The 25367-nt window shown below is 44.3% G+C and overlaps 1 protein-coding gene across 1 annotated transcript in view; it reads left to right on the top strand.

Annotated features, from left to right (window-relative positions):
* The window catches only part of RAPGEF5 (Rap guanine nucleotide exchange factor 5), a 228013-nt gene that overhangs the window by 48349 nt on the left and 154297 nt on the right, over positions 1-25367 (top strand). The window contains exons 4-6 of the mRNA XM_052001415.1: positions 5420-5541; positions 7604-7772; positions 20098-20164. Coding sequence (XP_051857375.1) covers positions 5420-5541; positions 7604-7772; positions 20098-20164 — 358 coding nt within the window. The remainder of the gene's footprint in view (positions 1-5419; positions 5542-7603; positions 7773-20097; positions 20165-25367) is intronic.

The following is a 25367-nucleotide window of genomic DNA, read 5'->3' as shown; positions in this document are numbered from 1 at the left end:
CCATGAGGGACAATTTAGGATTCGGGGAAAATTCATGTTCAATATATACTGTAGAGGGGGCTATCTCAGGGAAGGCGCATCCCCACCTCCCCTCGAACTCTCCTCTGCTCACATTCTGTTATCCACAAAGAACCCAGAAATGACTGGCTCCCTGACAGATTCAACTATCAATAAACATGCATTAAGTGCTCTCTGTGAGCTGGGTGTTGGGAGCCCTTCACAAGGTTAGATGCTCAGGATCCCAGAACTTTGGAGACTTAGGAGGGTCGTGAAGACCATCCCGTCCCATCTTTCCCTGCAGACATAGCTAAATCACACCCCTGCTTATCCAGGCTTTTCTTGAAGCCTCCAGTGAGGCTGAATCTATTCCCGAGACAGCCTCAGCCACTTATGAGTAATTCTAAAGTTAAGGGGATTTTCCTGAGATCAAGTCTAAAGCTGTCTTTTTGTTCTTTTTGTCTGTGTCTTCTAAACAAAATAAGACATGTCTAATGCCTAATTTCTCTTCCCCATGACAGCCCTTTAATTTGGGGGATAGTACAAGCTCATTCACTCAGATCAGCCAGTTAGAGCCGTAGAGGCTGGTTACATACTGTCCCCTTCAGGGCTCTTGGGGGGTAATTCAGAGGGATTGAGGAATTAAGAATAGCTCAGCAGTCCCTATCTGTGTCCACGCCATTGATCATTAACTGTTATCAATCAGTCAGCCAGAATTAATTAGCTTCCAGAGATGAGTCTTTACTAAGATGATCTAATGTGAGGAGTGAGCACAGAAGTCTAGCTTGAAATATTTATCTAAGATCCTCAGGACATGATTCTTCACCCAATTTCAGACACTTCTTGTATCCCCACCTAACTTCACTATTTGACTGATTATTGAATTCAATCCAAGAGGCATTTCAATTGGATAAAGGTATTGGGGTGGAGGGAATTTTAGTTAAGGCTCCAATGGTGATTCTTGCAATCACTTCTCCCCTACCCTTATACTTTAATAAGCTATCATGTCTCCTCCCTTCCTTCACTCCAGTCTTTTCTATTCTTCAGTTCCTTCCACTGATTTCTACAAGGCGAGAACATCTGGGCTTTCCTAACTCTGGTAATCCTCCTCTGGCTGTCCTCTGGCTTATCAATGTCCTTTGAAAATTGGAGAACCCAGGACTCCAGATAATATTCTAACCAAAGCCAAATAAATTGTCAGCATCCTTTCCTTAGTCTTAGATTCGAGGCCTTAATGTGGCCCCAAATCTTCAGCTTTTTTGGCAATCATATTGTCCTTTTTGATTCAGATGATTCTTGCAGTCCACTAAGATCCCCAGATCTCTTTTAAGACAAAGTGCTGTTTAATGCTCTCAAAACTTATAATTGGGAATTCCATTTTATGAAACTGGGTGTTATTGCACATTTATATCTTTTGAATTTCAGCTTGTTCAATTCATTCATTATTTGAGATGAAAGTTTGCAGTAGCTCTAGGGATACCATCACAAAAGCTGAACATAATTATGTCTTGTTAAAATAGCACCCAAAAATCCCATTGAATTTAAGTGCCCCCTCTACCTGGTCTTTAGAAACAACTCATTGAAATAATTTTGAAAGAACATAGGTCTGGTGTATTGGTCAACCTGCCATCTGGGGGAAGAGATGGGGGGGAAGGAGGGGAAAAATTGGAGCAAAAGGTTTTGCAATTGTCAATGATGAAAAATTACCCATGCATATATCTTGTAAATAAAAAGTTATAATAATAATAATAATAAAGAAAAAGTAAAACAAAAAAGAAGGAAAAGAGAAAAGAATTAACCTAAAGCTTTTTTTTAATTTGTTTTTTTGATGAGAAGCTACTTTGACAAAAATGTCATTTGCATATCAGGTGAAATCTCTTAGAGGTATTCTTCTAGAGTTCTCTGCTGAGAAAAAAAGTAAATCCAGAAAAAATCCAGAAAATCAATCCAGAAAAAAAGAAAGGAATATAGGTCTGTTTCTCCAGCATAGAGAAGCTGGTATGACTTTGTAGAAGGAGCCATGGTCTTGAAGTCAGGAGAGCTGGATTCAAATCCTGCCTCTGCCACAATGCTTTTTAAACATGATCACAAACAAGTTAAGTTCTTCTATAAAATGGGAGCAATAATAATAGCTCTTTCCTTCCAGGCTTACATAAGAGAAGATGGGCCCTTGAAGTCATTTCTAGACGTCAGTTAATATCGTTGTTATTATTATAGTCTCCATCTAGAACAGGACCTATTTCTGGTTCTGTGTGGGAACTGACAGTGAGTTGACAGGACAGTTCCTCAGTCTCACCACATTCAACTGATGACACAGCCTTGGTGTTTATGGCAGTTCTCGGTTTTATTCCTCATATCTCCGGGGAATCGACTAAAGCTATTTTTTTCTCCTGGAAGAAGCCAAGAAGATAGAAATTAGTCAGGATCTTGGAGGAGACAAGTGAGGCATGAAACACCCCACCTGTTCCTGGAGGTGGGAGATGGGGCGGAGAGCGAGAGTCTTGCTATTTCAGATCCCTGGCGATCTACCAGAAATGTTTTTTTTTTCCCTTCCCATGGACAGATAAAAGTTGCTAACATGATGGCAAGGAATAGAGTGTTTCCCATTACCATGAGCTCTACAAATAAATTGAAAAACCACATTCCCAGTCTGCTTTCAGAACAACTTCATCTGAGAGACTTTGAAATAATCTCTATGTGTCAAGCACTACATTTCCTCAGTAGCAGAAATCAGAGGCCGGCTCCCAAGCGCCTTAGCTGGATAATTTAGCCACTCACTCACCTGTGCAGAATGCTGATGGCTAACGCGCCTGAGTGCTTCCTCATGACTCAGAATGAACATCTGCTGTTTCAAAGTCTCAAGACGTGTCTTTGTTGGAAGATAATAGGAACCCAGACCTGGGGCCGGAGGGAGCCTCGGGGACTGTCTCGTCCAGAATCTTCACTTTACACATGAGGAAACTGAGACTCAGTGAGGTGAGGGGTTAGAGGATTTGCCTGGGAGCCAAGAAGACAATGTACTTAATGACTACAACAAAACCTCAAAAGCTGACGATGCAAAATTAAAAAAGAAGCAAGCTTTGAAAGAAGCACGTGAGATTACACGTCTATCCCATCCCTTCAGCAGAATTGGGAGGTCCACAAAGTGTCGCACATTATATGTATTGTCAGACTTTTTAGATAAATTAACAATAGCTAGCATTCATATTGGTGTTATCAGTCATTTATGCTGATTTCTTTCCCTCTTTTTTTTCTTTCTCTTTCTTGAAAAATCTCACTTGTCCTATGTGATGGCTCTTTGGGAGACCATTAGAAAGGGATGCCGGAGCAAACAATGATGATGTTAAAAAAAAAAAAAAGTAAAATCTTTTTAAAATATTATTTTATTTCTCTAATTGTTTGTAAAAATAATTATTAACCTTTGTTCTAAGAAAATTTTTAGTTTCAAATTCTCTCCCTTCCTTCCTTCTTCTCTCACTCCCCCAAGTGGTAACCAATTTGATATAGGTTATACATATTCCATCATGTAAAACATATTTCTATATTAGTCGTGTTGTAAAAGAAAACAGATCCCAAAACTCTGACAAAAAATAAAGAAAGTAAAAAGCAGTGTGCTTTTATCTGTATTCAGACCCCCATCAGTTTTTACTCTGGAGTTGGCTAGCATTTTTCACAGTGGGTCCTTTGGAAATATCTTGGTCCTTGCCTTGATTTGAGTAGCTAAATCATTGGTAGTTGATGATTGCCCAGTATTCTGTTACTCCGTAAAACCTCCTGGCGCTGTTCACTTACAATAAGCTACTTACTAAATGCCAGGTATGATGCTAAGCCCTGGGGATACAAAGAAAGGCAAAAATCCCTCTGCCCTCAGGGAGCTTAAATCCTAAGAGGGAGACAACTCGCAAACAATAATGTTACAGCTATAGTTCTCATATAGAATTTATCTTTTATCATGTCATATTTTAATTGTGTATCTGTATTTTGTATTTCTATCACAAATGCCCATTTCATGCATGTGTCTATATGGACACACATATATATACACTGTGTGTATAGGTGATTTGAGTTCGGTCTTGAAGTCTTCACAACCAGGAGGTAGAAAGGAAGAGGAGGAAGAGAAGGAGAAGGAAGAAGGGGAGGAGGAGTACAGTGGCAAGAGTTCCATTTGGAGTCTCAGGATCAGGGTTCAAATCTCCCCTTCTAGATTTGTGAAATTGAACAGAGCATTTACAAGTCTTATATTGCTTTCCAGCTGTCAAATAAGGGGATTCGACTACATAGCCTAGAAGGTGCTGTCCACTGAGAGCTCAATTCTCCCCCGATGGCAGTGGTGGGACACATCAGAGTTCATGTACGATCACGCTCTTAGGATTATGGTGTCTCAGAATTAGGAGGCTACTTGGGCAATAGTCTAGACCAGGGCCCTTCCAGCCATTTTGTGCTGTGGGCTCCTCTGGCATCCAGCAAAGTTTCTCAGAAGCATATTTTTTAAATCATTGAAAGAAATTCTGGGTTTCATTTAGAGGTGAGTGAAAATGGAGATCTTTTTTATCCATCCAAGTTCTTGGACTTCCTGAAATCTCTCCAGAAGGGATCTATGGACTCCAGGGATCTAGGGCCTCCTAATTCAGCTGATTCCTCTACCCCCTTTTCTCACTTTTCTTGTCAGAGAGGAGTCTCAATAGCCACCCTCTGCACTCCTTGCCAGTTCTGAAGGTGAAGCTTAAATAGGAGACTTGTCTCCAGCCTTAGCAATCCCCAAACTCTCCAATTTCTCCTGGAGGAGCAAGGTTTTAATTCCATCCATATAATGACCACCTTCTTCTAGATACTTTCCGGTAGATCAGTGTCTTGCCAAGAATATAAGGCCCAGCTCTCTTCAACAATGAGAGGATCCAAATCAGTTCCAATTGATCAGTGATTAACAGAACCAGCTACACCCAGAGAGAGAACACTGGGAAATGAGTGTGGACCACAACATAGCATTTGCACGCTTTCTGTTATTGTTTGCTTGCTTTTTGTTTTTTCTTCTCAGGTTACCTTCTTTCTAAATCTGTTCTTTCTTGTGCAACAAGATAACTGTGTAACTATGTATACATATATTGGTAACATATATTTTAACATATTTAACATATATGGGACTACCTGTCATCTAGGGGAGGGGGTGTGGGGAAGGAGGGGAAAAGTTGAAACAGAAGGTTTTATAGGGTCAATATTGAAATATTACCCATGAATATGTCTTGCAAATAAAAAGCCATAAAAAAAAAAAGGAATATGAGGCCCAGGGCTGAGCCTAGACCTCCATCGGATGGGATGCTGGGGCTATTTCCACCTCCCTCCCTTCATGGGCCTCTGAATGCTGAGATCCTTTGGATTACTTCCTCATTGGGGAATCATTTACAGTTTTCCTGTGTTTCTGCAGGAGGAGCTGTGTGGGATCCGAGCTGGTGGACTGGCTTTTGGAGAACTGTCCGTTCGTTCAGTGCCGCTCTATGGCTGTTGGGGTGTGGCAGCTCCTGCTGGACATGGGAATTATTCTCTCAGGTTTGTATCTGAAAGCTGGTGCTGTGGTAGCTCTGATTTAATTGTCATTTTTTTCGGGGGGGGGGGGGGGGCTAGGGGCTTCTCATTTTGGAGGCTTCTCTTATCCATCCAGTTCTGTATATTTTATTTTTCTTCTGTACCTTATACTCTTAGTGACTTGGGCCACTGAGATAGTTAATTACTTACCTAAAGTCACACAGCCACTATGTCAGCGCTGTGGTCTGAATGACTTTCCTGGTCTGGAGACCGCCTCTCTCCACTATTCCTCTATGGATCTGTTTGCTGAGCAACAATAGGTTGCCTTAGCAAACCAACCTTGCCCCTGCTATCAGACATGCAGAAGCTAAGTGTGCCTCATTTGGATCGACAGACAATTTACTTTTCCCTGCGTCACCACAAATATCATTAAATCTCATGGTACGGTGAGGAAGGGCTTGGGGCAGTCTTTTCTGAGACAGTTCCTATTTTAGTTCATCAATGTTTTAGAAAAATGGCTTACCTATTACAACAGAGAGCTTGCTTCCTGCTCCCATTCCCGGTTCTCTCTCCCTTTCCTGGGATGTTCCCACATTGATTTTTTATTTTTTATATGGTGTTTTTTTTTATCTTGACTTACCACAGACATCTGCGGTTTTTCCTGACTAGTCTGTAGTTGTTTACAGAGACTGGTTTGTCAAATGGTGAGAAAGATGCTTCCTTTTAAACCAATTGCCAGTTACCCCAACAATCCATCAAAGATATGTTGTAAGGGGGAGTCTCAGGGCCCAGAAGGCGGCAAAATGGGGGCCGATGGCAGTTCCTTTGGCGTGGCAAGGGTGGGTGGGGTAGGAAGGACTGAGAGGCCTTTTTAAGGTACTGCTGCCCATGAGGCTGCAGGGAAATCCTTTGGCTTTGGGAGGGAACATTGAAGCCCAGGAGGCGGGTTTTTGTTGGGTGATCTTTACCCTCCTGGAGAACCTAGAGTCTTGAAGACTTAAGTTAGAATCTCCCCTTTGACACATAGAGTAGGTACTCAATAAATGCTTATTGGCTGATACTTATTAGCTGTGTGACCAGGGTCAAATCACATCATCTCTGCCTCTTTTTCCCATCTACAGCATGAGGCTTGAATGAAAGAACACACACACACACACACACACACACACACACTCACACACACACAGTGTATGTAACTGTCAGTTGCTATTCTTATAAGTGATGATTTTTTTTGTCACATGATAATAATCGTCAGCATTTCTATCGTACCAGAAAGCATTTTTCATGCTATTTCACTTGATTCTCATAACCACTTGTGCAGTAGATGCTATTATTATCCCCATTTTACAGATATAGAAACAGAATCCAAAAGTACAGGGCAACACAGTGGAGCAGAATTTGCACAAGTGAGCTGTAATGGGAAGAACTGGCTCTGGGACCAGAGGACCTGATTCTAACCCTACTCCTGCTGCTTATTATCTGTGGGTCTTGGGGCAAATGAGTTCTCTCGGGGCCTCTGTTTCTTAATCCGTCAGATGAGTGGATGTCTTTTCAAAGTACTTTCCAGCTCTCCATCTTTGGGGCTAAGGTTCTCTCGATTTTTCTCTCAAGTCCTTTTTCTCATCTTGAAATGGAGGAGCTTAGACTTTGGACCTTCAAGGTCCATTTCATGTTGAAAGCAGTGATTCTGGGAACTGTCAAACATCATCTGCCGAGTTATGGAGGAGTTGCAACCTGTATCTGAGGAGGGAATTATCCCTAGATCCTTGTAGCTTTGCAGTTTAAGAGGAACAGACAGCCCTGTTGGGAGACGTGGCATTTGAAAAGAAAAATAGAACCTGGGTCAATGTGTCTCTGGAGTGAGAGAGAAGGGAAACCCAGGGAGCTTTTGAAACTAATGGATCCTTTTCTATTTCTCCCAGTGGACCCCCAGCTGTATTTCCAGGATACTTATGTTTTCAGGGAGCTTTTGAAACTAATGGATCCTTTTTCTGTTTCTCCCAGTGGACCCCCAGCTGTATTTCCAGGATACTTATGTTTTCTGGGAGCTTTTGAAACTAATGGATCCTTTTTCTGTTTCTCCCAGTGGACCACCAGCTGTATTTCCAGGACACTTACGTTTTCTACCAGTTTTCCTCCGACGAATGCAGCTACCTGTACTGTGAATACGAAAGGGCCGAAGAGTGGCAGAATGGAGTGCGCCTCCTGTTGCAGCTTGTGCCCCTCAGCCCGGCCAGGGCGGACGACTGTGACCTGTAAGTCATCCCCTCTGCTCTGACTCAGCTTCTCTTCTTTCTGACTGCTCCCGGGGAGGTGCAAATCAAGAGGGTGAGAAAACCCAATTTGGAACCGCACAAGGCTTCCCGGGGTTCATCTATCTTGGCAACAACCAACCTGTGACTTTCCTCTCCTAAGAAAAGGGCTCAATCGCCTGCTGGGAAATCATTGGAACACAACATTTGGCAAATTAAAACAAGTGAATCTTGGTTACCGTCACTTGATAGTGAAATGCTATAATTATGAATATGTAAAATGGAGTAAAAGTAGCAGAGAAGTTCCAGGGGGCCAAGGTCGGGGCCAGAGTGGTGGGGAGGATGGATTATGGTTTTTAGCCTAAGAAAAATCCAACTTTTTTAAAAAAGAAAAGATACTGACTTTTATCTATAACCAACATCACTATTTTCTTTCACCTGATCCTTGTTATGTATTAGATTTTTACTTAACACTCTTCAGCTAAGTAGCTTTGAGCCTGTTCTGGAACATGGACTTTGAAATGAATGAAGTCTTTCCATTGTTAGCAATGGGTATGACTTTTTAGCTTCAAATTAGACAGATTCTCTGCTTTAGAAGAAAACCCAGAGGTGTCCTAGGCCAAATCATGGCTGACAGAGAATTCCCTCCACTACTTCCCCAAGGAGGGAGCTTATCACCTTTCCTAAAGAACTTCCAGTTAAGGGGACCCACAGCACATCTATCCCCCTTTGTGTCATCACTATTAGGGAGTTTTTCCTTATCATACAGCCCAATTTTGCCTCTGAAACGTCCACCCATTGTTTCTAGTTTTGTCTTCTAGGCCAAGAAACACAAGTCCTGTCCCCTTTCCACCTGACAAGCACAGTGAGTCTTTCCTCACTGTCTAGGTCTTTCCTTTTCTAGACTAAACAATTGTATTTCTCTAAGTGGGTCTTGAAATGCACAGGCTCAAGGTAGTTCAGCTTTCCTAATCCTCTTCCTCTCAATGTTTGCCAACTTTTCGATATTTTTGATTTTCCCCCCATAAAATATGGTGCTCAGAAGTGAACACAAGTCTTGAGATGGTTCTGGTCCATTCAAAGAACCTTCCTGGTTCTCGTTCCTCTGTTCCTCTTAACACCTCCCGAGGCATCCACATCACACCGTGGGGGAAGTTATGCTGGCTCTTTTCTGGATTTTCACAAACAATCCCTTTAGAAATCTCTTTGGAAATTGGCTGAAATTAACAACCAGCTCACTGGCTTGTTGTCTGAAGGTGTTATTCTCTTCCTTTTTAAAAGATAATTCAGTTATTTGCCCTTCTCTAGGTCTGAAGTCACTTGATCATTCTGCCCATTTTTTCAAAGATAGTCATCTCTGAGAGTGGCCTGGCCACACTTGCAGGATTGTTTTTAAGACCCAAAATACAGTTTGTCTGGACTAGACGACTTGGAATTATCAAAGCATGTCATGTCATGGCTTCTAACTTATTTCTAAAACCTATATTTTTCTTCTTCCCATTCACATGGTCTCCATTCAAATATCTGTTCGCTTCTGAATCTGTTTCTGTTTAACTTGAACGAGATATTCTCCACTGTGGTTCCTTGGCTATGGTGCCTAGATTTTTTCATCTGAAAAGCTGCCATTTTCATCACCTCCTTTTAACCCATCCTGTTTCTTTTAGATAAGACCTGTCTTTCTAGATAAGAAGGGCAGCTAGGATGTAGAGTGGCTAGACTGCCAGGCCTGGATTAAGAAGGAGCTGAGTTCAAATCTGACTTCAGAAATTTGCTATTTGGGTAATCCTTGACTAGTCAAGCAAGACTGTTTGCCTCAGCCCCACCTGTAAAATGAGCTGAAAAAAAAGAAAATGGCAAGCTACAGATCCCAAATGGGGTCACAAAGATATCCAGAAGATATTGGACTTTATTTGCAAGACATAGAGAAGTCTTTTAAATGGTTTTGGGTGGGGAACTAATGGGATCGATTCCTTGCCTTGGGATGGAGAACAAATCCTTTTTGAGCCAAAATCCAGTCATGGTTTCATTTTATCAAAGTTTGGGAGTATTTGTGATATCAGATTTTCCTCCTTGCATTAGGATCTCTGTCATCTTGCTTGTGGTCCATGTTTTATGCCTCTGTATATAAATGGGTGAGGCCCTGGGAGAAATTATTGCTCTTGTTTTTTAATTCTTTTGAACTAATATAAATCTCTTATTCTTTTTACATTACCCATAGTCAGTCTGGTTTCTAACTTGATGAATTTATATAAGTAAGCAGACTTTCACCTTCCATTACCTTTTGTAACTTATTTTTTTGGTCAAATCTTCAAGACTTTGAGAATACATTATTATCACTCCTTGTTAAATGTACTCCATCCACGGCCTGGGATCTGTCAAGTAAACAACATGTTCTCGCTCAGAGATAGAAGGAGACGCATTGCTCCTTCAGAGTTCTTGAAAAGGCGACTGGCTTATTCACACATTGGCTCATTAAATGTGTACTAATGTGCAGTGCCTTGTTAGCTTCTGCAGAGAAGTAAAGATAATACCAAGTCTGTTTCCTAAGAGCTTTTAGTGCAATAGGAGTGAAGAAACCCATAAACAGATATAATAGATATTGGTAAATGGATAAGAAGTACCAGCAGAGTTCTCTTGGAGAAGAGGAAGACGGCGAGTTATTTTTGCCCATGGAACAGTCTCATGGAAAAGTGCCATTTGAGTTCAGTCTTAAAGAAAGGGTGAGATTTGAAAGAGGTAGAGATAAGTGGTGCTGTAGAGTTTATCTTAGGCCTGGTGAATAATGGGAGCAAAGGTGTGAAAAGTGTGGAACATTTTAGCAGCTAAAAAGGTAGAAGGAGACTTGAATATCAGAAAATAGGGGGTTTTATTTGGAAGGCATAGAGTTGTCTTCTAATGGTTTTGAGTGGGGACTAATGTGACTAGTCCTTTGCTTTAGAATGGACAAATATGACAGTGGTATAATATGACTTGGAGACAGAAGAGATGAAGACCCCAAGGAAAGAGTTCAGAGGACATCCTGAATGGGAAAAGCTTTTGGAAGCTTCAATGGGTTAGACATAATTGATTATCCGTTGATTATATTTAATATGATGAGAGGGTAAGAAAAAAACATCCTTTTGTTTTGCATGTCTTTAATGGAGCCAGCCATTTTCTGAGGGCAGGTGGATGTGGATTTCCTGTGATTTTCCAGGAAAGAACAGTGAGTTTGGTTTAATTTGGTTTGCTTTTTAAGCATTAGCCAATTATTCTCCCTCTACTTCTAATCCATTACATTATGAATCATCTACACACTCATTTGCAAATGGGCCACTAATAAAAACATGTTTTTTATGTTTGCATCTCACACATTTGCATAATGGAATGGGGACGACATTAATTCTCGGAAATAAGCTGTCACCTGGAGTCTCATTTTCTGGGTCTATTCACCTCCGTGTGACTTGGATGACTCAGTGTTCAAAACAAGGAGAAAGAAGTGAAGGCTATTTGTCTTTGTCCAGAGTTAGGGAGGAACCATTGCTAAGTTTTAACAAAACTTCCTCCTGGCTTAACAAAAGTTGTGGCCAAAGAAAAGACATAGTGATAATGATGAAAATGATGATGATTATTGGAACAAAAGGTTTGGCAATTGTCAATGCTGTAAAATTACCCATACATATAATTTGTAAATTAAAAGCTATTAAAAAAAAAAGAAAACAATGATGATGATGATGACGATGATGATGATATCTATTGTTGATCAGGCCTGTGAACTTTAGAGGAGTTCCTGGGGAGGAAGTTCCCTCTCCCAAAGCAGATCTGGACCTTCATCTGAGATAGTTGCTTCTGAATAAGAGGCAACATGGCAGTAGTAGATGGAGAGTCAGCCTCAGAGTCAGGTGGACCTGGGTTCAAGTCTCAATTCTAACACACCCTGGTTATGTGTCTCTGGGATTGTCATTTAACCTCTTGTCAAGATCCTCATCAGTGATAATATTAATTGGTTTTAAATGAGAAGCAGCATGATTTAGTGACTAGAATGCTAGACTTAGAGTCAAGAAGTGCAGGATTTATAGCTGCATGACCATGTACAAATCATTCCCCTTCTCTGAAGTTGATAAAACACACATTAATATCCATAGGACATACTTCCTTGGAATGTTTTGCTGTTGTTCAAATTAGACGGGTATGTAAAGTGCTTTGAAATCCCTCTCCATAAATGTCACTATTCCTGTGAAACGGTTTGGGCTTTTGTTATGATAAGGCCACCTTGTTTGATCCTCACCCTGCTTTTGAGAGGTAACAGTGCGGTGCAGTAGAAAGGAGATCCAAGAGGACTATCTTTCCTCTGCCACTTCCTGTCTATGTAACTTTAGGCGAGTTATTAAATTTTGGTTTTATAAAATGAGGAATCAGGAATAGCTGACCTCTAGGAAGCTTCCTAATTCTTAATTTATAATGTTCTTATCACTCCCATTTTATAAAAGGAAAAACTAAGACTTGGAGAGTTTAAATGTTTTTTTTAATCAAAGAAGGTTCAGAAGGAAAATAAGTTAAGGAAGCAGAGGCTGGGGAACACAGACTCTCTTGGCAGTGTGGAGATGTCCATTGTTTCCTCTGTTTCCAGAGCTCCGGTGGGCCGTCTCTTCTCTGTTCCTCTCTCTTTGCATTTCTGATCTGAGGCATCTCCTTTCAGAATTACATCTGTAAAGAATTTTTTCCCTCGATACTGTCAAGGGAACCACCCACTCACCTTTATTATCACCACAAAAATATGAGTTACTATTTCTGATTTTACATTAACAGATTATATTTGTTTTCAAAATGTCTGTGTGTCATTAAACTTTACATTTTCAATTATCAAGCATCTTTGTTTTCCCTCCCATCTCTAACCCCCAACTGGGAAAAAGAAAAGAAAAACCAAACCCTTGTAAAAACTGCAGAATTAAACAAAACAGAGTCCCACACACACAACACGACTTGTTCAGAAGTCTCCAAGAAACAGAAGAGAACGCCATCCGTTCAGATTCAAATTTGAGATGGAGGCCGGAGATTGTCAGCCTTTATCCCAGCTTATACCTGTTCATTTATGAAATTTAGTTTGTTTGGCATTTTTTTTATTTGACATTTTTATTTGGCATTTTGACCAAGTAGAGCTGGAGATTTAGAATGGAGAAGCCTAAAGGACAGCGAGAGGAAATAACCCTTCCCACATGGTATTTGACAGCTCTGGCAGCCCCAACCTTAGCTCTCTGCAGCCCACCTAGGAGTGAGCCACTATTCAGGCTGACCCTCAGAAGATATACAGCCTGTCGCTAGTTGTCAATGCATTTTCACAACATTGTCTTCGGGTCCCTGATTCACCAGCACCTAGGACAGCACCTCGTCCATAGTGTCTCCCAGTATTGGAATTAACTTGACTGTGCACAGTTCCATGATCCCTCAGACCTGAAAGTGTTATTGCTGTTTTCATTTACTGCTGTCAACCCTTGATCCCATTGATCTAGAAGGGTAATTAAACAGATTGGCTTTGGGAAATGAGCACGCCTTAGTAGAAAGAGCCTGGGTTTCATGCCTGACTCTGACACTTAATTGCTGTGTGACCATGAGTAAGTCACTTAAATCTCTCTACCTCACTTATTTCATCTGTAAAATAGGAATAGTGAGAGGAAGGGTGGCAAAGAGTCAGAGTCAAGGGGACTTGGTTTCAGGCAGGTTCTGTCTCTGATACATTCTGACCTTGTCACTATAGGCAGATCATCCCATTTTCCCAGTGCTCTAAGCAGCTCTTCTAAGACTCTAAAGCATAATTGGTAAAGAAAAGTTCGTCTGGGAGTTGCCTTTACCAAAAGTCATGAGTCCAGCTCCTTTCCCTAGGCCCTGATACCTGTGTGGTCTGAGTGTGAGGATGACGCGAGATTAATGTGTGTGTCTATGTGTCTGTGTGTACGTATGTGTATACATGTATACATGTATATATATGTATATGTATATGTGTGTATATATGCATATACATAGATACACATGTGTGTAAATATATATAAATTTTATGTATATACACATAGATACCTATGTATATACATACAACACATATATATCCATACATACATGCACATATATATATATGTACATACATATAAATATAAAGAGCTTTTTGCCAACCTTCTAACTATGTAGAATCATCAGCTGTTGTTAGACTGTGTGAGGACATGGAGTTAATGTTGATTTAATGCCATGGAAGGTGGGTCCCCTTCAAGGAGTGAGTGATATGTTGACATTGGCAAGGTCTCTCGCATCCTTGGAGTCTCCTCTGTCGTTAACCTTAGCCCTCGCTACCATTGCTGTTCAAACTATGTTTCAAACTATGTATGTTCAGAATATAGACCTTAAAACCCCAGAAAGCAAAGAGATGGTGAGATATAGAGCTGGAAGGCATCTCAGAGGCCATTAGATCAAATCCTTCATTTTCGAGAGGAAGGAACTGAGATTCAAGGAGATTGTGTAGCCACACAGGTTAAGCACACAGGGGTAGAGTGACTAGAGGGCTGGACTTGGAGTCAGGAAGACCTGAGTTCAAGTTTTGCCTCAGGTATCACTAGTTTTGTCACTTAACCTCTTTCAGCATCTGTAAAGTGGGAAAAATAATAGCACCTTTCTCACAGAGCTCCAAAGCACTTTGCATAACTTAGAGTACTATAGGGATGCTATTGTTATTGCTGTTATTTTTGTTGTGATCACAGGGCCTAGCCGGTGAGTGGGCCTCCAGAAGAAATTAGCCCATTCTGCTTTGGGGCAACTCTCATTATTAAGATCTTTCTCCTTAGCCTCAAGCTTCCGTGTCCCCTTTTGCCCAGTTCAGTCACTGCTTCCTCTGGAAGGCAGTACTTTGAGCACCATGACCCTGCAAGGAGGGTCAGGTATTATTACTCCCTTTTTACAGACAAACAATCTGAGGCTGGGTGGGAGGAGGGGAGGATTTGGCCATAGTCCTTCCATTGCACCGCTCTTAGCTCCCATGTGCTGTTACCCCTTTGAGTTCTTTAGGTTTAGTGCAAGAACTTGTGGAGTCATAGGTGGGATTAAAAAAGCATCGGGTTTCAGGGCTGATTTCTTCCCCATGGTGGGGTGGGGGGTGCGGCTAGGGAAGTCCTCTGTGTTCTGAAGTGTGCCTGAAAAGTTTGACTTGATTTGATTTAATTAATCCCTATATTCCTTAAGCCCCTACTGTGTGCTAGACTCCATATTCAGAGCTGGAAATGTAAAACAAAAATGAGACTATCCTCTGCCCCCGAGGGGTTTCTATTTCCTTTCTCAGGTTCACATTTGAGCAGGAATCCTAGCATGTATACAGATCAAAAGGAAGGGAATTGGAGACCCTGGCAAATGGTGGGAATGGGTGAGTGGGACAGGCTTTGTGAAGGAAGCGGCACGTGACCGGGCCTTGAAGGAGCATGGGAAGTCTCAGAAGCAAGACCCACTGAGGAGGGGGAGGCCTTCCGGGAAGGATTGAGGAGGGAGTTGAGGGCGAAGGAGGATGACCCAGGTGACTGGCTCTAGGATCTAGGAGATGGATTGTTGAGGTCTGGAAAGGCTGCTGGGATAGAATATGAAAAAGAACGCCAACTAGGCTAAGAAGATAATGTATAAGACTGCCTGCCATCAAGTGGAGGGGGTGGAGGGAGGGAGGGGAAAATCGGAACAGAAGTGAGTGCAAGGGATAATGCTGTAAAAAATTACCCAGGCCTATGTTCTGTCAATAAGAAGTTATAATTATTAAAAAAGAAAAAAAAAAGATAAGTTGTGGCTGCATAAGGGAAGGCTTTGAAAAGCAAACTAGGGAAAGTTTCTTTTCCCATAGGTAGGAGAGAGCCATTAAAGATTTTTTGAGCAGGCAAATGACATGATAATATCTGTTGTCAGAAGGGAACTTTGGCAGTTGAGTTAAAGATGGATTGGTGAGGGAAAAAAACTTCAAAGAGTAAAAAAAAAAAAAAAAAAAAAAAAAAGGAAGCTTATTTGCAATAATCCAGGTAAAAGAGCTAGGGGAAGGGTGGCCATATGAGCCGGGAGGAGAGAGATATGAGAGGTAATAGATAAAATCAAGGAGCCGTGGCAGTAATCAGTAGCACCTATTTTGGAGACCTGAGTTCAACTCTAGCTAAGTGACTCAGTTTCCTCTTCTGCAAAATGGGGATAATAATAGCACCTCCTTCTCAGGCTTGTCATGAAGATCAAATGAGATAATTATAAATGCTTATAGCCCAGTGCCTGGCACAAAGTAAGTATTATATAAAGGCTCCCTATATTATATATCCCTATATAGAGGATAAATAAGAGGGGAGAATCCATGATGATTCCAAGGTTACGGATTTGATCAACTGGCGGAGTGATGGAGCACTCAAGGGAAAAAGGAGTCGAGCAGATTTTATAGAGGAAGTGATGGGTTTTGTCTTGATCATGTGGAGTTTGAGCCGCCAGTGGGGGAGGTTTGGGGTGAGGTTTGATGGGGGGGGGGTAAGTTTCAGGAAGGAGCTTAGAGATGAGTTGATAGATTTGGGAGTGGCCACTTTGAGATGACAGCAGAACTCATGGGAAGGAGGGAGATGGCTAAGGGAGAAGGTGAGGGTGGAGGGAGGAGAGAAGAGGATCCAGCTTAATGGGGGGGAAGATGGATGATTTAGCATAAAAAAAAGGAAGCAGCCTAACAGGACCATGGGAGGAGGTCTGGGAGAGCAGAGATAACTGATTTAGCCCCAGAAGGCTTCAGCTTGGAGCTGGTCGAGGCCTTGGGAGGCTTCTTGTCCAACCCCCTCATTTGGGGGGCTGGGGAAAGTAGAGCTTAGCAGTAAAATGACTTGTCCAGGGTTACAGGACAGTTGTGGAGCTGGGTTTGGAGCCCATGCCCTCTGCTTTGCAATATGCCCTTTCCTCTGGCCCCAGTGCCTCAGAGTATTGCCAGGCTGCCTCTTTGATCTCCCCCACGTCTGCCTGTGGACGCAGGCCCCGCCATGAAGCTCGCCCTGCGCACGGCGGCCGGCCAAGGGGAGCACGCTCAGCTCTGTCTGGGCCACTAATCGGGCTGCTTGTCACCAAGACAGCCCTGGTCTGAGTCAGTACCGGGCCGGGCCAGAGGCCCTGGGTGCAGATCCAACCTCGACTGTCATTTCTCATCCTTTTGCCTCCGTGTTCTCCTCCATAAAATGAGAGCATTGACCCAAAGGGCCTCTGAAGCCTCTGCTCTACATCTAGAACTCTGTGATCGGGCCTGCTGCCCTGTAAAAGGGACGCTGAAACTTCTCTATCGAATTCTGCCTCCCCGGCCGGGTTGTTCGGCTCAAATGAGACCGTTTGCTTTGCAAACTTTCAAAGCGTTCGCCAAACATCAAATATAATTATGATGATTCTCCTTTGAGTCCCAAGTCCCGCGGAGGGATCGATGCCGTCACCGCGTCGTTCCCGGCTCAGAAAAGCTTGGTTAAATATCAGGGAGCGTTTCTGAATGCCACCGGGGCCTCCCGAATTACTCTGAGGCAGGTTGTTCTGTTTTGCACGAGTCCAATTTCTTTTCTGAAGTTCAGCAGCCGCCCGGAAAATCCTAAGGTCTTTGTTCGCACTTCTGCCTTTATCCGACAGGCTGTCAATTACTCTTCCCAACGCCGGACTGTGGGAGTAATTAAATTGCGCACTGGAAGCCAGCCCTGCCGGTTCCTACCTGTATGTTAGGAGTCCTTGTAAAATCCATGGTTTGGGGTTAACGACTCCAGTGGACCGGGTGTGATTTAAAAAAAAAAAAGAAGAAAGAAAAGAAAAAAAGACTTTAATGCAATTTCAAAAAACTCAAGGCAGAATTGATCAGCTGGCTTTTCATTTTTAATTCCTGGAGATGTTCCTATTAGAGGCTTTGCGAGTCTAGGGAGGAGCCCTTTGCCCTCTGTGGCTAAGTCTGGAGTTGGCTTGTTGTACTTAGCTATGAATGGAAATCGATCACTGGGGGCTCTGATCGTGGAGTTACTTTCTTAGGGGGATAATTACCGTGAATCCTCCTGGCTCCACAACTTGGATTTAAAGGGATAGCTTGTTGGAATCAGATTTGCCACCGATTTCCGTTATCCAAGAAAGCGTCTAGGGCCGAGGTCCTACTTTGACTACTTTAAAAAAAAATTAAGTGAGTTTTCTAACCTAATCTTGGATGTTCTCCCTCTCTCTTCCCTCCCCTCTCTTCATGTTTAGGAACATTCAAGATTTTCTTACAAACTGAACTATATGGGGACTTTTTCCCATTAAAAGTCCTTTTCCCATGTCGCTTGCTTATTTAGAAACTCATGACGACTCCGGGATCAAGTGCAGACTCCTTTCTTGATTTTTGAGGATACTCAGATCCCTCAGGAATTTGGGCCTGCCTTTTCTACCCAAACTTTCTGCTTCCTTAACAATAGCAAAAGCTTTCCTGATTACCTGGGTAACTATGCATGGGCCATTCCAGCTCTGGGGGTCTCAGTTCTCTAATTCTAATAAAGTACTAGATGGCCTCAGAGTCTCTCTAATTTATGATCCGTCTATCTCTGTTCACCTAAACAAGTCACCAGTTCTTTGGATCTTAGTCTTGCTATCTGTAAAATGGGAAGGATGGAATAAATGGCCTCCAGGATCCAGATACAGTCCATGACTGGAACTTGATAGCCCTTTTCTGGGCTGAAGCTCAGCTGTGAAAGGAGGGAGCTGGACTACCTTGGAGATCCATTCTAGTTCTGGATCTAGGTTCTGATGACCCTTAATGGGTCGGTCTTTGGTGTATATAGGAACTCAGTCAGTATTTGCTGAGATCAAATCTCTGTGGATCAAATGCCTTCCTCTATCTCAAATACCCTCTCGCCTCTATTTTAGCCCACCAGAGTCAGAGCCATTTCTCCTGAGAAGCCTTCACTGACCACCTCTTCCCACACTTGTTAGCTGCATGATCCTGAGCCAATCATTTAACCTTTCTCGTTTTCTTATCTGTAGAATGGAGATAATAATAGCTCTTGCTTCTCAGAATTGTTGGGACGATCTAGTAAGATAATAATGTGAAGCACTTTGCAAACTTTAAGGAGCTATAGAACCACCCGCTGTCATCAGCGGTGGGGATGAAGGCTCTTGGACGACAGGCCCATATGTTCTTCTATGTCAGAGGTCTGAGAACTGGCTTAAACATATGGAGGCTGCTTAAGAAAGGCATTTTTAATGCTCTAGGCCTAAGATTTATGACAAAGACATCGCCATCGATCATCCAAATAGTCTCCGTGCTTGATTGAGTGCAAGTGACAAATTCTATCCTCAGTTGATGAGCTGGAGATGTCCTGCGGGTATTAACCGGAATAGTAGAAGGCCTTGAATCCAGATTATTTGAGCAAAAAGTAGAGAATCTCTTCTACACCAATGTCTATCTGTGACTTTCCAGACTCTGATAGTCTGCCCACTCCTTCCCATAGTAGTCCAGTCCATTCTTGGACCCTATTGCTCGTTAGGAAGTTGTGTTTTTTCTTTTCACAGAATGACAGAACCTCTTAGGCCCACTAAACGAACCCACACCTAACAAGGTGTTCCCTCAACAACAAATCCTAGAATTCATCATTCAGTCTTTGAAGGGAGCCCTTCATTGAGGAAGAACTAAGTACCTCTAGAGGCAGCCCATTCCACTTGGGGATTACCTCAATTGTCAATGACACTTTTCCTCTCCAGAGAATTTGAGTTGTAGCTGCCTTCTCTAACTTGTATCTGAACAAGAATACTCTCTAACTTACAGGGGTCCTCAAACTACGGCCCATGGGCCAGATGCGGCAGCTGAGGACGTTTATCCCCCTCACCCAGGGCTAGGAAGTTTCTTTACTTAAAGGCCCACAAAACAAAGTTTTTATTTTTACTCTAGTCCGGCTCTCCAACTGCCTGAGGGACAGTGAACTGGCCCCCGATTTAAAAAGTTTGAGGATCCCTGCAGTCTAAAACCTACACAGGAAGAATAATCTCTTCATTCTCACTCTCAGCTTAAACTTCCCTCTTAACCCTCCCCCACCCATGGTTCTTCATTCTGCCATCTGGGCCCAAACCTTATATATCAAGTGTCATCCTTGGGTGCTGTTTGGAGAACAATTCTCATACCTGTGATTAATTGCATTTGGCAGCGTGCTTATTGATTTAATGAAAATAGTTAGCCCGCCGTGGGATTAGTCACCCGAGTGTTGTTATGACTGCACCTGGGATTTGTGATGGCATGCTGCAAGACTGCCATTTGCCCCACGGTTTTCTACACACTGTGAATGATTTGGCCACTCTGAAAAAAAATCTAAAAAGTAATTTTATGTTTGGTTTTCAGGCCCCATCAGAAAATTGAAGATACGGAAGAAAGCAGTGATGAACTTCTTGTCCGTCTCACGTCTGCGGTGAGTTATTGGATGTGCTTCACTTGGGTTCCTGATTATAATGATTTTTCTGTCTGTTCTTCCTCTTCCTCTTCATCCCCCCAATTAGAGCTAGAAGGGACCTTGGATTCAATTCAGTCGACCCAACTTTTAAAAAGCACACCCAGGGTAGAAAGCACTTTATTACACTGGTGGAGAGCAGATGATTCTAACCAGCTCCTCTGCCTGGGAAGTCTTGGCTCTCATCACAGAAAGAAAGGGCCCAATGGAGAAGTGTTTGGTTAACTGTAAAGATACCCCCATGCCTAGTGAAGTCTTTAGGAAATGGGAACTCATTTCTCTCTGATTGAATTAGAAGGGGAGCCTGCTCATTGGTTTGGAAAATATCAGCCATGTCGGCGGGTAACCCTTTAAAATCAGGTCGCCAGTTCCAGCGTCCAGGCTCCGTGGGGTGTGACTCCGAGCGGATGCAGGAGAGTAGCAGGGTGCAGAAAGTGGATTTTCTCCTCCCCCCATTAACCACGGGATCTGGCTACCCCCTTCCCCAGTGGGAGGCACTCCTTTCAGCAGCTCGAAACTTCGAGAGAATTTGAGGCAAATTGGAGAGAGGAGACAAAACACGCTCCAGTCAGACCTGGAAACAAGAAACTCAAGGAGGAGCAGTTAGGAGGGATGAGGCTCCTGGCAGCAGAGAAGAGAGTCAATCAGGTTCACCAGGGACCTGACGCGGGTCACCTAGAGTCGTGCTACTGGGGTTTTGGAAATACAGAGACAGAAATTAAATAGCTGTTGCCCTCATGCAGTTCTTAACCACTGAGACTCATAAGAGCATCCCGGCTATATCTGCTAATAAAGATTTCATGGCATCTGTAACTCGTGGGAGGAGAGGGACCACTGCAGCGCAGCCTTCCCTGCTTCCCCGGCTCCTGCCGCCGCTTTCATCCTCAGGTGGTAAAGGTGAATCTTCCTTGCCAGGTTTTCTCTTGTGGTCCCCATAGGTCCCCTTGCTATTAATGATCAGACCTATGTGTGCTTGCCCAAGTGTGACCTTGGACAAGACCTTGAGCCTCAGTTTTTCCATTTCTCAAATGAAGGGTGAGTGGAATCGCTTCTGAGGCGTCTTTCTGCTTATGTTCCTTCCTCCCCATTTAATAATACTCCCCCCATTTACAGGTAAAGATAATTTTCAGCTTTACTTCTATAAGATTTTTATTTCCATTTTTCTCCCTCCTCCTCGCTCCCTCCCAGCAAGCACTCTGTTAGGTTATGCATAGCCATATATGTTCACATTAGTTGAGTTGTAAAAGAAGAATCAGAACAAAAGGGGAATCACCGAGAAAGAGAAAACAAAGACAAGTGGAAACGGTGCTTTGATCTGCGTTCAGACTCGGCAGCTCTTCCTCTGGATGGGGATGGCATTTCCCATCGTGAGCCCTTTGGAAGTGTCTCAGATCATTGTGCTGCCGAGAAGAGGAGCCCCTGTTCCCTAATCCTACTTGTGTTAAAGACAGACTCAGAAGAAAACCAGGGAGGATTCTCCACCTAAAAAAAGTGTTTTTCAGAAATGCACAGAATGACTGACCGGGACTTTAAAAGGTCGGAGGGCATAGGGCAATCCCAAGGTCAGGGTTTAAGGAGGAGAATGCCATAAACAGCAGCATGGCACACAGGGCAGGAACAGTCCGAGCTGGCTTTTAAAGGTCACGGCCCAAGGGGGGCCGTGGAGTCGGGTGTGAAAGCCTGACTCCGACACAAGCTGGCTCTGTGAGCCTGGTCAGTCCCTCCTCAATGTCCAAAACAGTGCCCTCGGCCACTGGAGGTTCGGGATCATTTGCTAATCCCCGTCTGTGAGGGGGGCATCTACACTTGCCGAGGAAAGCACTGGCGGTTCCCAGGGTGCTCCCGGGCTCTCCCTTTGCCCCTCCTGCCTCTGCAAAGGGCTCACATTACCCCCTATACTTGGCTAGATTCTGTCCTCTCTCTGCCATCTTTCCTACGATATCCAAGCCTGGGGTGACCCCTTTGTGCAACCCTGAGTTAGACGGCACATCTGGGGGGGATTTCTGCCCCTTTCCTTTGGCCTCTCATCTGCCCTTTTCCAACTCGCGTCCCACCTCTCTGCGTACAGCCCGCTTCTGCCCCTCTCCCACGTCCCCAAACGTTCTGGGAAGCCCTTCTCTGCCAGCCAGCTGCCCGTCTGCCATTTTCCTTCCTCGCGTCCTAGTCTTGCTGTTACAATTAAGTGGAAGGACAGTCTGCTCTGTGCCTGCGGCCCCTCGGTCGGGGGTGCTCAGACCCGCCTTCCCGGCAGCTCACTTTCCTGAAAGGGCCGTCACCGAGGCTGCCGAGGGCAGAAGATTGTTCCTGGTATTGTTCAGCCGTGTCTGACTCTTTACCTTGGGCATTGCTTGGCAAAGATGCTGGTCTGGTGGCCGTTTCCTTCTCCGGGGTGTCCCCATTTTACAGCTGAGAAACTGAGGTAAATTGGGGTTAAGGGACTTATCCAAGTTTATACGGCTAGCTAGTGCCTGAGCCCAGGACTCCAGGTGTATCCCTCGTACGGCTCCAGGTGCCTGGGTGAAGGGGATGCAGAAGAGGAGGTTTGTTGTTATTATCATCCAATTGTTCCCTCTCTTCGTGATCCCATGGATCCCAAGCCAAACCCTTGTGTCCCCCACTCTCTTTAGCGTCTGTCCAGGCTCCTGCTCCCTGCTTCTGTCACACTCCCCACCCAGCTCGTCTCCCTCTGCCCTTGGCCCTCAGTCTTTCCCAGGGTCTTTTCCCATGAGTCCCGTCTTCTCATTTTGCGGCCCAATATTTAAGCTTCAGCATTAGTATCCGACCTTCTGGTATAAACAGACAGAATGAATTACTCTAATTGGCCGATTTGATCTCCGTGTTGTCCAAGGGACCCTCAAAAGTCTCCCTCAGCTCCCCAACCAGGAAGAGTGGATGGGGCAGATTTGTGGAGGAAGCTGTCCTTTCTGAGAGCCCCCCAGGCAGCGTGGTGACTGAACCAGTAACGAGTTAAATTAGGCTCCGGCTCAGGGACTCCGGCCTTGTTTCTGCTTGCCTCTCCTGCTGGCTACCTGCCCCTTCCTTCCGCGGGGGGACGGAGGCCGGCCTGAGTGGACTTGCCTCTTCCTGGAGGCTGACAATGAGTTCTTCTCCCAGGGGATGCCTGACCTTCTGACTCACTCCTTTTTCCGGAGCAGTTGCTCCTCTGCAGTTCGGCCGTAGAGATCTCCCGGGACCCACCCTTTCTTCGGGGCGCTTGGGCAGCCTTCGAGGCCCCCGGAGCCAGCTTTGGATTTGGGCGGGAACCGGGAGCAGAGGAGGCAGCTTTGATCCTACTGACATTCTTGTGTTCCTCCTCATTTGTTCCCGATAAATATCTGACATTTAGACACATTGCTTTAAGATTGACATTTGGTTTGATCCTCATAATCACCCTGCTGAGAGCTTGGTATAGCAAAGAGCCGGGGGGGGGGGGGGGTGAGGAGGAAGATACGAGTTCGAGTCCTGACTCTGACCCACCCTGACCATGTGACCCTGGCCATCATCTCGGGCATCCTTAACCCCTTGTTGCCTTTGGGCAGTTCAGAGAGCAGAAGTTACTGAGGAGGGACTGCTCTGTTCTGGTGAAGGGATGCAACATACAGAGAGTCCCTGAAGGCAATGAAATCACAAGTCTCCAAGGTGAGAAGAGGTCCCATCTGGGGAGGAAGAGGCCCTTCGGCCCAGCCCGGGTCAGTGCCCGAACCCTGGGCATCCTGGTGCGAGCGTCACAGCCGGGCCCAGAGGAGGGCAGAGCTCAGCCATGATCAGGGCTGACATTTACAGGGAGCTTGGGGTGTGCAAAGCCCAGCATTAATTATGCAAATACAGAAATTATGTGAATAATCAAACAAAAAGAAATTATCAGCACAGGAGAAAGAGCAAGAGATTGCCGGTCACGGGTCAAGCTTCTCGTCCTCACGGCACGGAGGACCCGGGGACCGGCTTCCTCAGCAGTGAGTCAGAGGGGCCTGTTGGCGTACCATTCCCGCTGGAAACCCCCCGACGGCCTTGAGGGACGACATGGACACGGATTATGTTCCCCTTTCATAGATGAGCAAAGTAAATCTAACCTTCTTCCTGTCAAAAGGGAGGATTCGAACTCAGATCTGTTAATTCCTAGTCCAGCTCTCTCTCCAAGGGCCTCTGCTACTCCCCAGGATGCTGCTTTCTTTTAAGTGCCTGGGTTACGGGAGAATGTCTCTCTAGAATCATATAGATTTGTAGCACCCTGGAGAGCTCTGAGTCAGCCCTTTATTGTTCAGTTGAGGAAACCCGCCTAAGTAGAGATGTAAGTGCAGTGCTCAGGGTCACCCCATGTCAGGGGCAGGACTAGAACTCACAGCTCTTGGCTTCCAGGCCAGTTCTCCACCCACTGGGCTCCACGGCCACACTTGTGCGGCTCATCTAAGCTTTTTGATACAGAAGCTCCTCTTGGAGAAAACCATTTTTATAAAGAAAAATATATTTGGGAGCTGTTGGTTGTGCCGGGAGGTGTCGGTTGTGCCATGAAGTGTCATTCAAAAAATAGGAATAAATTTGATGGCTGTTGATAAACCAGGAATGAATTTGAATTTAGGATTCTTTTGCCTTCTTCCCCCATCATCTTCCTAAACCACGCCTACCCACCTCAGCTGATATCCTGCTAATCCTGCCTTCTCCTGTCTTCTGCCATCATCTCCATCTCAAAAAAGGGTCTCCTGGTTCCTCCTCAGAGGTCTCCTGGCTCCCGTTGGGGGTCTTCTGCCCTTTCATGGGGAGTCTCCTGGCTCCCCATTGGGGATCCTCTGATCCTTCATTGGGGGTCTCCTGCCCCTGCATTGGGGGTCTTTTCATTGAGGACTTCTTCTGGTAGGAAGCTCTCAAATCCCATAGCTGTTGTTGTCTATACAATCCTCATGGCAATTAATCACTTCCTGCCATGTTCAGTCTCTTCCATTGTTTTGTTGGGTTTTTTTGTTTGTTTGTTTTTTGAGGTAATTGGGGTTAAGTGACTTACCCAGGGTCACACAGATAGAAAGTGTTAAGTGTCTGAGTTTAGATTTGAACTCCGGTCCTCCTGACTTCAGGGCTAGTGCTGCCCCTCTTCCCTTGTTTTGAACAGTTTTCAGGCCTCTGCTTCTCACCTGTCTCCCCTCATTAGACGGGAAGCCTTCTGAGAGCTGGG

This window comes from Antechinus flavipes, chromosome 5, assembly GCF_016432865.1.
Source record: "Antechinus flavipes isolate AdamAnt ecotype Samford, QLD, Australia chromosome 5, AdamAnt_v2, whole genome shotgun sequence".
NCBI lineage: Eukaryota > Metazoa > Chordata > Mammalia > Dasyuromorphia > Dasyuridae > Antechinus > Antechinus flavipes.
Note: the sequence above shows the minus strand (reverse complement) of the source record. Positions and strands in the feature narration are given on the sequence as shown.